General features: G+C 38.2%; 1 protein-coding gene across 1 annotated transcript in view; it reads right to left on the bottom strand.

Annotated features, from left to right (window-relative positions):
- Positions 1 to 8,072: 8,072 nt before the first annotated feature.
- The window catches only part of LOC124862295 (neurexophilin-1-like), a 30,499-nt gene continuing 23,397 nt past the window's right edge, over positions 8,073 to 15,174 (bottom strand). Inside the window, exon 2 of the mRNA XM_047356117.1 lies at positions 8,073 to 13,399. Within this exon, the coding sequence (XP_047212073.1) occupies positions 12,626 to 13,399 (774 nt within the window). The 3' untranslated portion in view covers positions 8,073 to 12,625. The remainder of the gene's footprint in view (positions 13,400 to 15,174) is intronic.

Below are 15,174 nucleotides of genomic sequence, written 5' to 3'. Positions count from 1 at the left end.
CCAGTTTAAGGTTCTCTGGTACGTTTCAGGGTCCGGGATGGATTCTCACCAGTGTGATCCACTCCAGAATCTGCAGTCTTGCAATGTAAAAAGCCTACCAAAGGTTTAGTGTGAAAGCACTGTTATACTCAAATCTCACTTAAGTGGCAAAAACAAACACTTCAGACTTGACATGACTATCAGTTATGCTTCAAAATAAAACACAGGTAAACAAATACAAGCTGCATAACATGCTTAGCTGATACGTTTCCTATGAATTGCAAACAATCATGAAATATTTTTTACTTATTTATAAACTTTATAAATCTTATTTATTAAACCCATTTCACAGAGGGCAGGACAATATTTGAAGTAGCATCACAATAATGACTACAAAGATGTCTCTTAAATTAAACTCTTTTAAATGACTTTTTGTCTTTTCAGAACAAAATTAACTTAGTATACCTACAACTGAGACACTTTTAGTTCCTTAAAAGAATGTTAATTAAGAAATTCAATAATCTTACTCATTCACTCACTATAATGTGATATTGTTTTGTAATTTACCATTCTAAATAATTAATTGCAAAATCTTTACTGTCTGTTGACTTATGTTTTTTTTTAATACAGATTCAGAACATGGTTTTAATCCTCATCACTTGCAAAGGTAAGAAGAAGAAAAGCCTCTATGCCCTATTTATAGAAAATGATTTTAAATTAATTTATCGAAAATAATTTTTATGGTTCTTCAAAATTAAAGCGCTTTGATTCATGCAGAAATGTAACATTCACAGTTTTTACCAGGTTTTATTGTTATACATGCATATTTATAGTTGTTGTATTTATATTCTATGTTTTTTACATGTTGAAATGAATGCTCTGAAGAAGATAAAGATGTTGAGTGGTAATCTAAAACTCATAGAACACCAACAATTAAAAACTAACATTGGGGACCACTGGTGTAAAACGCTTCTGTGTGATATGTTTGTTTCCTTTCTTTTTCACTCTATTTGGTTGTTTTTTTTAATAAAAAGTAAAAAAATAAAAAACGTTTATTTATGACTCCATAATACTTGCACATTTTTAAACAAATTAAGTAAAAGCAAACTTTAGCTACTGGACTGTAAAACCGGTAGTCCTGATTTATTCCATGTAAAGAATTTATTGGGAAAAATTCAAACAAATATAATCAAACTACTGCACTTAAATAAAAAAACTAGTAAACTAGTAAAAATACTTATCTTTACTGAGAGAATGTCTTCTCAGTGTTCTGAGATCATATTCTAACAATAAAATCATCAACTTTACTTTCCTGTTTTTGTTGAATATGTTGCAGCCCTGAATAAATTTCAATGTATAAGTGAAATGAAGTTGACAAGCCCAAGATTAAAATATCTGGTTTTAAACTAAATGCATTAAATCAAATGGAGAAGATAAGGTTTCTTCAAATAAAATGCATTTCATTTTAAGTTTGTTTTACTGAGCAGTAGACAAGGAAGCTGTGCCTCTATGGAGCCATAAAAAAGCAGATATTTTATGGAGGCAGTCAAGGCAAAAGCTTTGTTGTCTGATAACCACCTCCCACTTCATTTGTTGCCGTTTCTGTGAGGAAATTCCTGAGGTCAAATGTATGCACATTAGCAGCAAGTGCAATGCAGGTGAACTTTACTTACAGAGCATATTTGCTTGTGACACCTGCAGATAGCATCTGTAGGTGGATATTCTGCTGTTGAGTAGCAATTTTCTTCCACCGCCCGCATCTTAGGTTTGTCCTGAGCTAGACACACATCTCAAACATGTTTTGCAATGTATTTTTGAGAAAATTTAACACATTTAAAAAGTAGAAGAAATGTTCATATGCAAAAGAGACTTGATCACTTCTCCTAAATATGATGATAAGTGCTATATGTGATATATGGTATTTTAAAGAGGAGCCAAATGGGGACTGATGAAGGTGTTCTGTGTTGTCTGCAGCTGAGTCTGCACATCTTTACAGTGAACTTGAGCAGCCCAGTGGTCTCCCATGAAAACGCAGAAGAGGGATGTGTGTGTGTGTGTGTGTGTGTGTGTGTGTGTGTGTGTGTGTGTGTGTGTGTGTGTGTGTGTGTGTGTAGAAGAAGAGGCCCGAATGATAACAAAAACACTGGAGCTCCTAGCAGTGTGTTTAACTTCTCAAGCTACAGCCCTGCAGTGCTGAGGACTGGACTGTCAGCAGAAACAAACCTGCAGAAATGTGAGTCGGGGCTTGAAGGAGGTGGAAGGAAGTGTAGCACAGGAACAGACAGAAGCAAAACTAGCACAAAAAAAATCCAACAGGCTGTGTTTTTGAAAGACAGTTTTTCATCATCCAATCAGAGCCCTTGTTGAACGTCAGGAGGGAGCTTCTCTATGAAAGAAATCACAGCCTCTGATTGAAGGTTATAAACAGTAATAATTAAATGTAAGGAGACAAGCTGAGACAGCGATGGAGTGGAGGAAGCCTAACCTTTACCGTCTTTTGTTTTCTGTCTTTGCAGTATGGTGCGGGGCCTCATCAGAACATCCTTGTTCTCCTCTGAAGACTTTGACATACACACTTCTCAGTTGAACAGAAAAACTGTAGCATTTCATGCCTCCCTCACAGACTCCCGGTCCACTTTCTCACACACACACACGGGCAGATTCCAATGCAGTTTTGGCCAACGAGCTTGTGCATGGCCACACGTCCGCACCTGATCGTCTTCTGACGCAGTGAATAATTACTTTGCCAAAGGGCACAACTGTGATTCCAAGCTGATATTTAGCGTCTTGTCAAAGAGTTTAAATCACCCCTCCTCTCCATAACTTCATGTAGATAAGGCCAATACAGAGATTGCAGCCCTAATGTCTTCATAATCTTCATCACAGCCTTCAGCTAAAACCACCTCATAGCCTAAATTTCCACACTGACTTTAGCTGGCATGTGAACCCATTCACCGTCACTGCTTACAGACCAACTACAATTTTTTTACTGTGTTCCAGAAAGCAGTGAGACATAAAACCCTGAACTATAGCTGTACTATTTACATCTTAAAGCCATGCATTCTCCACACAATAGTAATTTATACTTTCTAAGAGGATGTGCTGGCTTGATGGAGGTGAAATTCTGCCTTTCTAATTAGTTTATTCAGCTATTCTTTCCTTTTTCCAATATGTTGTAGCCTAAGGCCATCTGTGCTTTTTTCCTGCAAGAACTCCCCCCAGATTGTTTCCTGAACCTCTTCAGTGCACAGTAATTTTCCAGTATCTTTCCAGGTTTCTGCCAATGATGTGTGTCCGGGTGCATTGTGAATCCCAGATGTGGTTGTAGTGCTCCATTATAAAAGAATTGGGGGTGGGGCGGATGTTGACAGGCTGATCCTGTATTTGTCCTTGTCTTATGTACCACATCACATGTAATGCACAGACCTGTTCCACCTGCTTGTCCACTCCACTCGGGGGGCAGCTCAGTAATAGGCATGGCACGAAACAGAGACTATTAAGATGCTGGAGCATGAAAGTGCTTCAGGTGAAAATGTGTGTTTCTTTTCATGTGTGGGCAGTGGGAGCCTGTGTGCATTTACATTTAAATTTGTGAAAGCATGACCATGACCACCCAACTCACAATAAGCTGCACAATAACTAAGCACAACGCTTGAATGCACTGAAATAAAAATAAAAAAAAACTGCATCAAAATGGAAGTAGCATACAGGTAACAAAAGCTCTAATCAGTTTCTATAACAGCTGCGTTGTCCAACATAATGTGAGACACTAGTGTTTGTCACACAAAACACTGAACCAGATCCTTTATAAACCTGAAAATACATATAGGTATAACCAATGCAGGCACCGTCATCTCTCTTTCAATTCGATTAAACAACAAGGAAGCTAAAATGGGGAAGCTGTATGTAAAAAAACTGCTGCTCCCTTGCTGCTTCCATTGAATTTAAAAGGTGCTGCTAAACAAATATATTGATATATATATATATATAGGTGTGAAAGAAATGACCAGGGTCCTTAGAGAAGGAATTGATGTAGCTCAATTGCCTTGGAAGAGTCTTAAGGCATTTTCTTAACTGTTTCAGATCCACCATAATAAAGAAAGAAGCACTATTCATAAGTAGGAAGTGGACTTTTCCAGCAAATTCAACCCAATGTCAAACTAAAATTTTGAGAGGAATTGCAGAAATCCAAAATCTCCATCCCTGACTCTACAGGCCTCAGCTAGCATAAATATTAAATATTTCAGTTCATGATAGTATAATTAGAAAAAAAAACTAAACAAGTGTGGGTAGTTTGGAAGAAAGTCTCTTCAAGCGACATCTGAAGGAAAGAAAAAAATTGTCCCTCTGAGAGATGAAACCAAGGTAGACGTATTACACACACGTTTCACCTCATTTATATATCATTTTCTGCATGTTTATAGTGTACATATTAGTTGTAACTTTATTTTAGTTTTGGCAGTAGCATTTTTTTTTTTTCCTTCGCATTTGTTTTTATCTTTCTTTAAATTATCCTCCTAGATGTCCACCTTTTCACATTATCTTGTGTCTGTGACAATTCAGTTTCCCCCTTGGGGCATAAATAAAGTCTTATCTGATCTTATAGTTGGTCAAAATACATCAGAACAGACACATCACAACCAACTATTAAGCCTGCATGGCGCTGGGGTTGTGATGATTTGGGCTTGTTTTGTGGTTTGGTGCCTGTCTCCAGTGGTCATTGTCTTACCATGACAGTATTTTTTGAGTTACTTCCATATGAAATGTTTTTTCTGCTGGTAAAAATTTCAATCAAAATTTCTAAAGCCCTAAGATAACACATTTTTAAAAGGATTTGTGGGTATACCTTTTCAGGGCATTTCACTTCATTAATTAAGAAATGATTTACAAAAGGCAGATTAAAAAACAAAAGGATGTCATAAAGGTTACTCTAATTCTGCTGTTTTAGTGTAGCTTGTGAAGGAGAGACCTAGTTCATATCAGGTAATGAAATCAGACTTTTAATAAAACCTCAGTTGTGTAGCAACAGACTAATCCACCAGTCTAATCCCCACTGATGAGTTCAAAGTGTGAAGAAATGAGAGCGTCCTGGTTTTCACTTTGTCTTTGTCAACAGTGTTAGTGTGGGATGATGTTGAAGAGTGCAACAATCTACCAGCAGAGAAACACTTTGTGGCGAAGCACATCTTGAAGGAAAACGGCTAATGATTGTTGGCCTGCAGGATAGAAACTGATAATCCCGATATCCAAAACAAAACAGTAACAAGGATCTTCTGTCAGCCCATTTGATTTTTACTCCTTCCTCTTTATAAAAAGATGAAATCAGATATTTACATACATGGTATAGGAAGACACATCACATCAGTTTCTCATTTTCTGACAGAATCAGCCTACACCTTTCCTGTTTTTGGTCAGTTTACAAAAGATCTTTCTATTTGCTAATTGCCAAAGTAATGAGATAGATGTAATTTTCTGAGAAACTTTTAATTTCTTCAAATTCAGAAGTTTGAATACACTAGCATGACTTTAAACAATCTGGAAAAGGAAGGAGATGTCATGGCTTTGTGAGCTTCTTATTAGTTCATGAACACTTTTGAGGGACATGGTGAAAGGTAAAGATGTGTGAATGCTTCTTTGTGGGACATAATGGAAAAATGAAAAGAAGGTAGCCAACATATCAAGAAGAGATTGGTGGACCCTCACAGGTCTGATTCCTCTGTTAGAATTTCTTGAAGCCTTAAGTTTTTGACGTGGGTAGGTCCAGTGCTCATTGGTTAAGGAACGAGACATGTTCTGTTCTCAGAATGTGGGTTTAAACCCCAGTGGAAATGCCAGAAAATTAAAGGATTTACAAAGAAGAATGTAATTGCTTTCTTCAACTTTCTCCAGTAGAAAACCAAAGACCTTGTAAAGATGGCTGAAGCTGTCAGATGATGTCATTATTCACAATGAAACAAGTTCTGTACCAATATAGGTTAAAAGGTCAGTCAGCCAAGAAGCAAGCATCAATCCAAAAGCACCATGAAAAGCCTGATTACAGTTTGCAAATGTACTGAGGAACAAAAACTTTAACTTTTGAAGACATGTCCTGTGGACTGATAAAACTTAAATTGAAGTGTTTGCATATAATGACCATCCGTGCAAATGGAGAATCTTGCAGTTCTGAGAACACCATCCCAACTGTGAAATATGAGCAAGGGCAACAAAATCTATGATTTCAAGTGGCTTTGATCTCAATTCCATAGAAAACATGGGTGGAGCTGTGAAGGTGTGTGTGTTGAAGGCGGTCTACGAACTTGTTTCAGTCACACCGGTTCTGTAAGGACGAAATGGCCAAAATTTCAAATGGAAGAAGGTCCTAGAGAAGGTTTGGAAGTAGACTCAAAAACATCTGACCCCAGTCAAACCAAATACCAAATACAGAGGACATTTGTGGAAACCTCTGAACTTGAAGAAAGTAATAACAATTTTCATTGTAAATCACTTAATATTCTGGCATTTTAGGAAATAAAAATGCTTTTAATTAGGAAAAGTTCAGATTAATGTTAGACATAGAGAAAAAATTATGTTTTTCTTTATACTGTTTGTGTAAATATATGGTTTCCACAGTATATTGTATATTGGCATCAGGCTGAAAAGGATTCTCACAGTATGATAGCCCTGAGTAAAGTTACCACTGTTTCATGGTATTATGATATTTACACAAAAACATATAACTGGATCTGACAGATTATATTTAAAACAGATAAGCTTCAATAATTCCTACTGCTGCTTAAATGACATGTAGATTATTAAAGTTATAATATTCTATAAAATTTGTCTTATGTTTTTATTTATAGACGAGCAACAATTTAAAATAGACACCCACTAAATGTTGTCATTTTGACAAACCTTGACTGTTTTTACGAACAGATATATTTGATCTGAACAGCTGAATTTCTCTTTCTTGTAAGCGAGGGAGACATGCATCAGCCTTCTGAATGGCACAGCAACAGGTGGATGATGGGCTGCACTGCATCACATTATGCGGATACCTTAACTGTTCCGCTTTCTCTGGAATCTCAAAAAAAAGACTTTAAACTATAAAAAGAATATGTTGGAACTTTAGAAGTTTTGAAACTGATACTGTTCAAGATCATTTTTCCTACGTGTTTATTAAACATTTAAGCTTCGCACAGCTTCAACTTCTACAGGTTATGGTTTTCTCAGTTGACTATCATGGTGTTCTGTTATCAGTGTTATCACTGCTTTCTTTGCTTTTTTTGGTCGCTGTGTGTGATCCAGCACGCTGTTCCCACGTTTTTTCTATAACCTCAATTCTCCTTTATTCCAAATAAAGTTCCTCTTCTTTCTCCATTTTGACTCATTTGCTTCCCTTTTATCATCCCAGGCAAGGTTATCCTGAGGCAGGCACAGCTTTTATGGCAACAAAGGGAGGGTGGAGGTGATGGGGTAGAGGCCCTGGTTTTGCCGCTAGCCATGCCTTAATCGATCGTGTTTCAAGGGAATGTTGTGAGCTGAATGTTTGAACTAATTGCCCCACCTTAACAGTTGTCTGGGATTTAATTAAAACGTAAAATTAATTTATTGCCAGTTGCATTTTAAAAAGAAAAGACACTGAGTAGCACAACAAAGGCACAGCAAAGAGTGAGGGGAGGGAAGAAAAAGGAGGCTAATTAGCATCACTCTACTTGAAATATTTCCTTTTTCTTTCTCAACCCCATTTTCTCACCCGTTTCCTTTCTCTCCACACATATGCCTGCAATGGCCCTGAGCTAAATTCCCGTCACATCATTTCTTTGCCACTGGCGCCTGGTGCACACAGTATAGGTATGCAAATATAGGTAAACAGAGACTGCAGTGTTGTTGACACACTTCACCTGCTCATGGAGTACAGCCGGATAGAAGACTGGGGCTACTCTCTCTGTAGTTTAAGTGGCTTAAGTACCTCTGTGTACTTTATTGGGTTTTAAAATGTTGGAAACCACAGTAAAAGCCATCATATCATCCTTACAGTTTATCATTCACAGGACACTGAGAAACAAAACCATAGGGAACAAAAAGGTAAAACAGACAACCTTCACAGCATGACCCACATTTAAATACAACTTTATTCATATCTCAGGACTCTTAGCTTTAATATATATTTATATATATATTATTTATATATGTATATTCATGTTTAAACAGTCTTTTTTTTGTAATTATTCTATTCTGAATGGACCACTGCTGTCTTGCAGCCTTTAAGGCCGTATGTCTTTTGGCACCAGATGGGTAAATAGTAAGGCTGCTGCTATAACAACACATTCCATCCCACAGCAACATGTCTGTCTGTTAATCACAGTTCAGCAGCCGTTTCCTAGCTTCCCCCAGAGAGGCAAGGAGGGTGGCATCACGCTGAGAGTATTGCTGTATACTTGAGAGGATCAGTAAGAAAAGAGGACGGAGCTTCTTGTCAGTGTGCAGCCCAACATGTGTCCTTTCCCTTTTATTTTCTCAATTGTCAGAGTTGCCGAGGGCTTATGTTTCCGAGCTTTGATTCCATCGGGTTTGAGTTTCCAGATGCCCTGCGGGATGGGGATCTGCAAGATGGATGGGGGTATCGAGGTTACTGGGGCGTATTTGTGTTCAGCACTCTGTTGGTATGCTCTCCAGGACGTCCTCCGAATGCAGGAGCACATGTAAGATGCTTTGAACAGGAGTGAGAAAGTACCTAAACCAAAACATCTTAAGACTGTGTGCAGACATATTTTTTTATGCAGTACAGATGCAGAAGGGAATTGTGGAGAGTTCTCACTGCTGATGTTCAGTTATGTTGATGTTTTCTCATAGAGATTAGCCAGATCAAATCAGGAATGTGTGCTCAGGAGAAAGAGAGGGTCAAACTCAAACAGACAAAGTTGTTAAGACAGCAGGCTAAGATGTAGACATTTGAGGCTGAAAGAGGCAGAATAAGCTGGAGGATGAGGATACCAAAATAAAGAGGATAGATGTGGTTCATTCATGCTGGTTGATGCATTTGAAACACATGAAATTTTGTAGTTAATCCAGCAGTTCAGGAAAATGACCTTCCAACAGGCACCAGGCATTCAGTTTGAGCTGCTACCTAACCTATAATGTATGCTCCACGAAGACTCTGTATTTATTTATTCCTTCTGACATATGAAAGCAGCCAAGCCGTTATTTTCTGATTTGTGCCACTAATATTAGCTTGATAGAAGCCAGTATGGTAGAAAAAGACAGACAGATTCACATGTCAACCAAAGGGTTATATAACGTTTTTTAAAATGCCCAGTGCCCAGATAAAACAATCATAAAAAAGAGAAGACAGAAGGAATGACGGGCATGAGACAGAAAGCTAACATTCATGATGACTGCAGGTGAATTTGCTGCCTGTCCCCTGCAGACATATTTGTGAACCGCTGTTATTTGCTCTGGGGACGAAAGTTGATAAAGTTGAGCTATCTCCTCTTTAAAAGCAAATTAAAAACTTTGATGTGCAGATTTGCAGGTCTTTGTTTGAGGAAAATATTCATACCTCTTGAGCATTCACACATTTTGTCATGTTAGAATTTCCATTTATTTTTGGGGGTTTTGTTTGATAGATCAACACAAAGTAGTGCATAAATGTTTCCTTCCTCAAACATACAGAGTTTTCAAGATTCTTTTTTAGTTTTACAAATAACATTCTGTGGCAGGCTTTTGTATTCAGCTCCCTGAGTCAGTACTTCTTACTAGCTTTGTATCTACCAGCCTCACACATTATCTTATATGAAAGAAAGAATGACCTCTTTGCAAAATAGCTCAAGCTCAGTCAGACTATCAACAGCATTTTTAAAATCTTGCAACAGATTCTAAAACAAATTCAGATTTGTGCGAAGCCATTCTAATGCATGACTATACTTTGATCTAAATCATTCCAATGTAAATGCCACTGTGTGTTTAGGGTCTTCCTGCTGGAAGCTGAACTCTGCCTCAGTGTCAAGTCTTTTGGAACATTTGACAGGTTCCTTCAGCGACTGCCCTGTATTTAGCTTCCTATCAATTCTAACTGGGTTCCCGTCCTTGTTCAAGAGAAACATCCCCAGAGCATGATGCTGCCACAACCTAGTTTTACTAATGATCATTGTCTTGGTTTGCGGTTGTGCCATACTCCTTCCATTTTCAGATAATGGACTGTGTGGTGAGATAGCCTAAGCTTGAATATTGTATTATGACACACCACTGCTTCAAACTTCCCTGCAACTTTATTCTTGACCTTTCTGCTGTGTTTCTTGTTCTTTATAAAGCTTTTGCTCACTAATGCTCTCTAAAAAAAACTCTGAGGCCATCACAGAGCATTTATACTAAGATTAAACTCAGCACAAGGGACATTAATCTCAAATTAGTGGATAATGTTTGCGCCAGATTTAATTTAGGGGTTTCCAAATAAAGGGGGATGAACATATGAAAACCATGGATAAGATTCTTTCCACTTCATAAATATGCATTACTTTGTATTGGTCTATCACAAGAGGTCCGTCAATATATTGAAAGTAATTGTCATTGCATTACCAACATGTGAGATATCGCTAAAGACCACTTGGATGCAATGTTTGACACAATACTAGTTCAAGAACCATGCATTCATGCTCTGCATCCCAATAATAGCCCCGTGGACGGACATCCCCCTATGTCCATTCTCTTTAACAGAGTGGAAAAAAGAAAAGCATGAGGAAGATGTATCTTAATTGCAATTGTCATCTCAATATTTAACAATATCAAGATAGCGCGTTCTACTAATGTCTTGCAGTCCTAGCATGTCCAGTAAAATCCAAATAATTTACAATGAAATCTGTGTTTGTAATGTGACAAAATGTGAAACATTTAAGGGGTTTGAAAATTTTTGCAAGGCAATGTACAGCCACGTTGTAAATTGTACAAACAGTTTTTTTTATGTCCTCATTTTTTGTCTTTGTGCTAACACTATATAAGCAAAGTGACACATAGGACCTGGCCTAATGCTATCACCCCCACAGAACGGTTTTACAGTGGCCATTCTCTGTTGTTTGAGTCCACCTGGGACTCCAGCATGGTGTTTCAACTGTGCTCATATCTGCGCTTTATCACCAATGTCACTGTACATTGGCATCAAACTGGATATCTGATACCGCTGCTAAATGGCTCCTCACACCTATCTTGCGAATGTTCGTTGTTAATTAACCAAAAAGTCATGGTGTCCTCATAAATGTGACATTGGTAACCTTTCAGCATAAAAAATGTTGGGTAACCTGATTTATTTTCTCACTGTGTGCGGCTCTCCACTGATATTGTTTGTGTGAGTAACATGAGACGGGCCAGCTAGTGGCCATTTATCTTAATGAGAGCAGTTAACTGAGGGCTAAACTGCGGCTGCTTGCTCCATGTGAAAATATCAAAACAATCCTCCTGAAAGTCCTCTTATCCTTCTTCCTACCGACTTGATTTTTAGGAACATTTTTAGCACTCTCGTTTAAACCTTAATTACATCTAAAAGAGATTAAATTATATGTAATTATTATGATAATATTTTCATTTATTCAAGATAACTGGGTTTACTTTGGTGAGTGCTGTATTTGTTGTGAGAGAGAGCAATCTCCCTCACACAGTCAAAGCTATCAAGGCGTGAAATCAGGAATCCTGACGGCAACAAAATGTAATCTTTTTCATACAGAAGGGACAATAGAAGGCGCCGCATACCCCACATTTCCTTCTCCACTTTAATTAAAAGAGCTCTCTGAATCTCTGTATCTCTCACCCCGCCAACTTGTAATTTCTCTCATCAGTGTGGTTCCAAATCTGCCTCAGCGTACAATCTATTGCCTCACACCGAGCTTGTCTTAAGCCCCGGTCCTGAAATGCTGCAAAGCAATTTCTCTTTATTTGTTCATTTTATTTGGAGGTAATTTAACTGAGGTATGTATTAGGATTAGATTTGAAAGGTGAAAACATATAGTCAGTAAAATAGAGATGGGGTGTTTGAATCAGAAGACACGGAGTAAAGTTTTTGAATTGTTTCGGCACAGAGTTCTCATAAAAGCCTGTCCTTTAAAAGGTCTGAGTGTCACTTTAATGGTGCTGTTGGTTACACTCCACATTCATCTGCACTTTGTGAGCAAATGAATACTTTATGTTCCCCGTGGTCTGTTTAAATCATCTTTAGAGAGCACAATGTTAAACACGACATGATAATTATCATAAACGCTGAATCTGTCTGCAGCTCTCTTATGAATTACCGCACCATTTAAAAGCCCACTTTCAATTCTTGTACTGCTGTGTGAATTTGCAATGGAGCAAAACTGTAAAGGGCGATTAAAAAGACGTTCAGATAAGATTCAGAAATGACTAAATTGGTTGGAGGAATACTGCCCAGATGTTAGAGTTTAGAAACAGGACTGAGGTAAAAATGTGTTGGTTGGTGGTGCTAGAATTTCACTGCCAGTTCAGGTTGTTTCTTAACTGCATACGTTAGTTTGCATATATGTTTTTACATCTTACAATAGTCAGGCTACATGTTTTGTTTTGTTTTCAAGGAGTTTTGCTGCCACTGCGACATTTTTCGCCCTGGTTTCCTCTTCACATGTTCAGTCAACCCCCTTTTTCCTCTCTCCAACCCCTCAAGTCTTCTCTAGCCTGAGGGCAGGTAGGGCATCTCATTATGGTAATTGTAGTCCGGGCAAACCTTCTGCACTAGACGGTAGTCTGTACTGTAAAAGGAAATGTAGATACAGATGACTTTAAAAGGCTTGGAGCAAATCCAGGACACGTGGCTCTGGATCTGCTCCTGAAAGCAGGTCTTGGATGGATCAAAGTTGCACAATGAGGTGCGCTTGCTTCGATCCACCTTCTCATAGTCCACACGGCAGTTGAAGATCTTGGAGTCTTTGGGGTAGACTACGCTCTGGCGTTCCAGGTCAAACTCTACTGCTTTGACAGGTGGGACCAAGCTGACAGAGATGTTGCCCTGGCCCGTTGAGTTGTGACGAAAATATACACTGAACGTGCCATTGCCGTGATCCACTATCTTGCCAGTGATGAGCAAGTTGAGCCTCACTGTTTTGATGTTGGAATAGAAGTCTCCCCAGCCAAACATCTTCTTGAATTTGCCAGTCTTAACAATCGGCCGGCGTTTAACCCTGGAGCTGGAGGTGTCAGGTTTGAGCAGGTCACTGCCTAACATCTCCCAGAACTCTTGTTTGGAGAACTCCTGCTTGGAGAAAGGAACTGGGGAGCGGTAAGGCAGCTCCAGGGAGGTGGAATTAGCAGCTCTACTTTTACTGTGCTGCATCCATCGGCTCAGGGGCGAGTTGGAAGCCTGCCCGCCCAGAAGCCCAACCGTCTTGGAGGAGGCATCAGAAGAGCTCTTGGAGTTGGAGGAGTCATCTTCTTGACCCATCACCACCTTGGGGTAGTTGGTGAAGATGAGGACAACAGGAGAAAATAGAGAAGGCATTAGTATTTTAAAAGAAATATAAAAGAAAATGAATTTAAACGTAATCAATATTTAATTTACTGTTTGCGCCTAAAGTAATATTCACTGTGACATTCTATCAATGATACATATAAGGAGCTAAAATTCTACATGCATTAATATTATCACATTTTTAGGTTACCTCAGCTGCAGGAAAAAATAGCTGCAATATATTTTCCTGAGTGCACTGGGCTACTGTTAGGACCACAGGGATCAAAGAACAACCTCTCAAAGAAAATGTACACCTAAACTGAATTGAGATGGAGTGCATTACTCTGGTGGTCCTGCTCAGCTGAATCAATAGTTGTTAGAGTGGGCAATTGTTTTCAAAAGGCTGGAAAACAATAAAGAACCTTAATTACAAAATGCTCCTTGAGTTTCTCTGACACCAGAGGTGTACAGGTTGATTTATGCACTCAGGCTAAACATGCATATTGTCAGCATTGACATTTACTAAATCGTATTTTACTTATAGTACGTTTTCTGACATATACCAAATCTAAAACCTGTACGTACACCTGTTGTTGAAGCACCTGATTTAATTTCAGTATTCAATCTTTTTACCCACTTCAACTTGCAAAGGTTCTTCAAATCTGTCAGTTAACTAATGATTTTTCTCAGGTTGAAACCTTGACTCTTGCTAGGCTGTCTCAAATGTTTTGGTTTGTGACAGGTGACAAGTATTTGTAACTGTTAATATTTTCCACCTGAAGAAAAGTAATCCCCAGATCACGATGATACCACCTCCATGTTTCAACAAAGGGTTCTGTATAAATAGAAAAAAACACTTTTTTTACTATAGTTTCTGCCAAAAGATTGTCAATGTAAAAGTGAAAATTCTTTTAAAATTTTTAGCCAATATTCTTATGAAACCTTACAAGGGGTCTCACATACACCCACAGGTGTTTGCATTCAGGTGTTAACAGATGGCAAGCCTTAGCCTTAGATAGAAAACTTTTTAACCAATTTGAATAATAAACTGAGTCTGACTCCACTTTGATAGGATTAATTGGAATGTATGTACCTGGCTTGAAATCTGTATGATTTGATTCAATTAACTTTGTAAATTGCATTGAGAAGATGTGTTGTAAATTGGTGCTATATAAAATTAAAATTATCTCTATTCTTTTCTCGTTCTCTCCCATTTACCTTTTTGCCCCACCTCTCTGTCTTTCCTGCTTCCTTTTTTCCCCTTTCGTTTATGTCTCCATGTGAAATAATCCCAAAGCAGTTTCTAATAAAGTTTCTTTATATATGTCAAGCATCGGATTATAGCGTTAGCCGTAATGCTCCACTTGTGAAAGTAAATCGGTTAGGCTTCTTCTTGGCACTCAGACAAATATTCTGAGTGCTACTCTGCTGGACAGGACATGTAAAAAAAAAAAGACAAGAAAAAAGTAATTATTAGCCATGGTATTTTTTAATGTCACATAAACTCTCGTTTTAAAAGGTATGTGTATACTTTAAATCCACTGCATATCCCTCGTATGTCAAAACCTCAAATGACACAGACTCCAAATGTGCCGTATTCTCTGGAGAGTTGCTTGTGTGTGAAAGTGAGCTTTCTGCCTCTTAAGCACTGCGATCAGCGTGCAGAGGAAGCTGCAACTGCCTTAGAAAATTTTGTTAGAGGATCAAAGAGTTAAAGGAAAGGGAGGTGGGCCGTCAGGAGGACCCAAGAATAAAGTGTAATGTCCAATTAAGAC

Source organism: Girardinichthys multiradiatus, chromosome X (assembly GCF_021462225.1).
Source record: "Girardinichthys multiradiatus isolate DD_20200921_A chromosome X, DD_fGirMul_XY1, whole genome shotgun sequence".
NCBI lineage: Eukaryota > Metazoa > Chordata > Actinopteri > Cyprinodontiformes > Goodeidae > Girardinichthys > Girardinichthys multiradiatus.
Note: the sequence above shows the minus strand (reverse complement) of the source record. Positions and strands in the feature narration are given on the sequence as shown.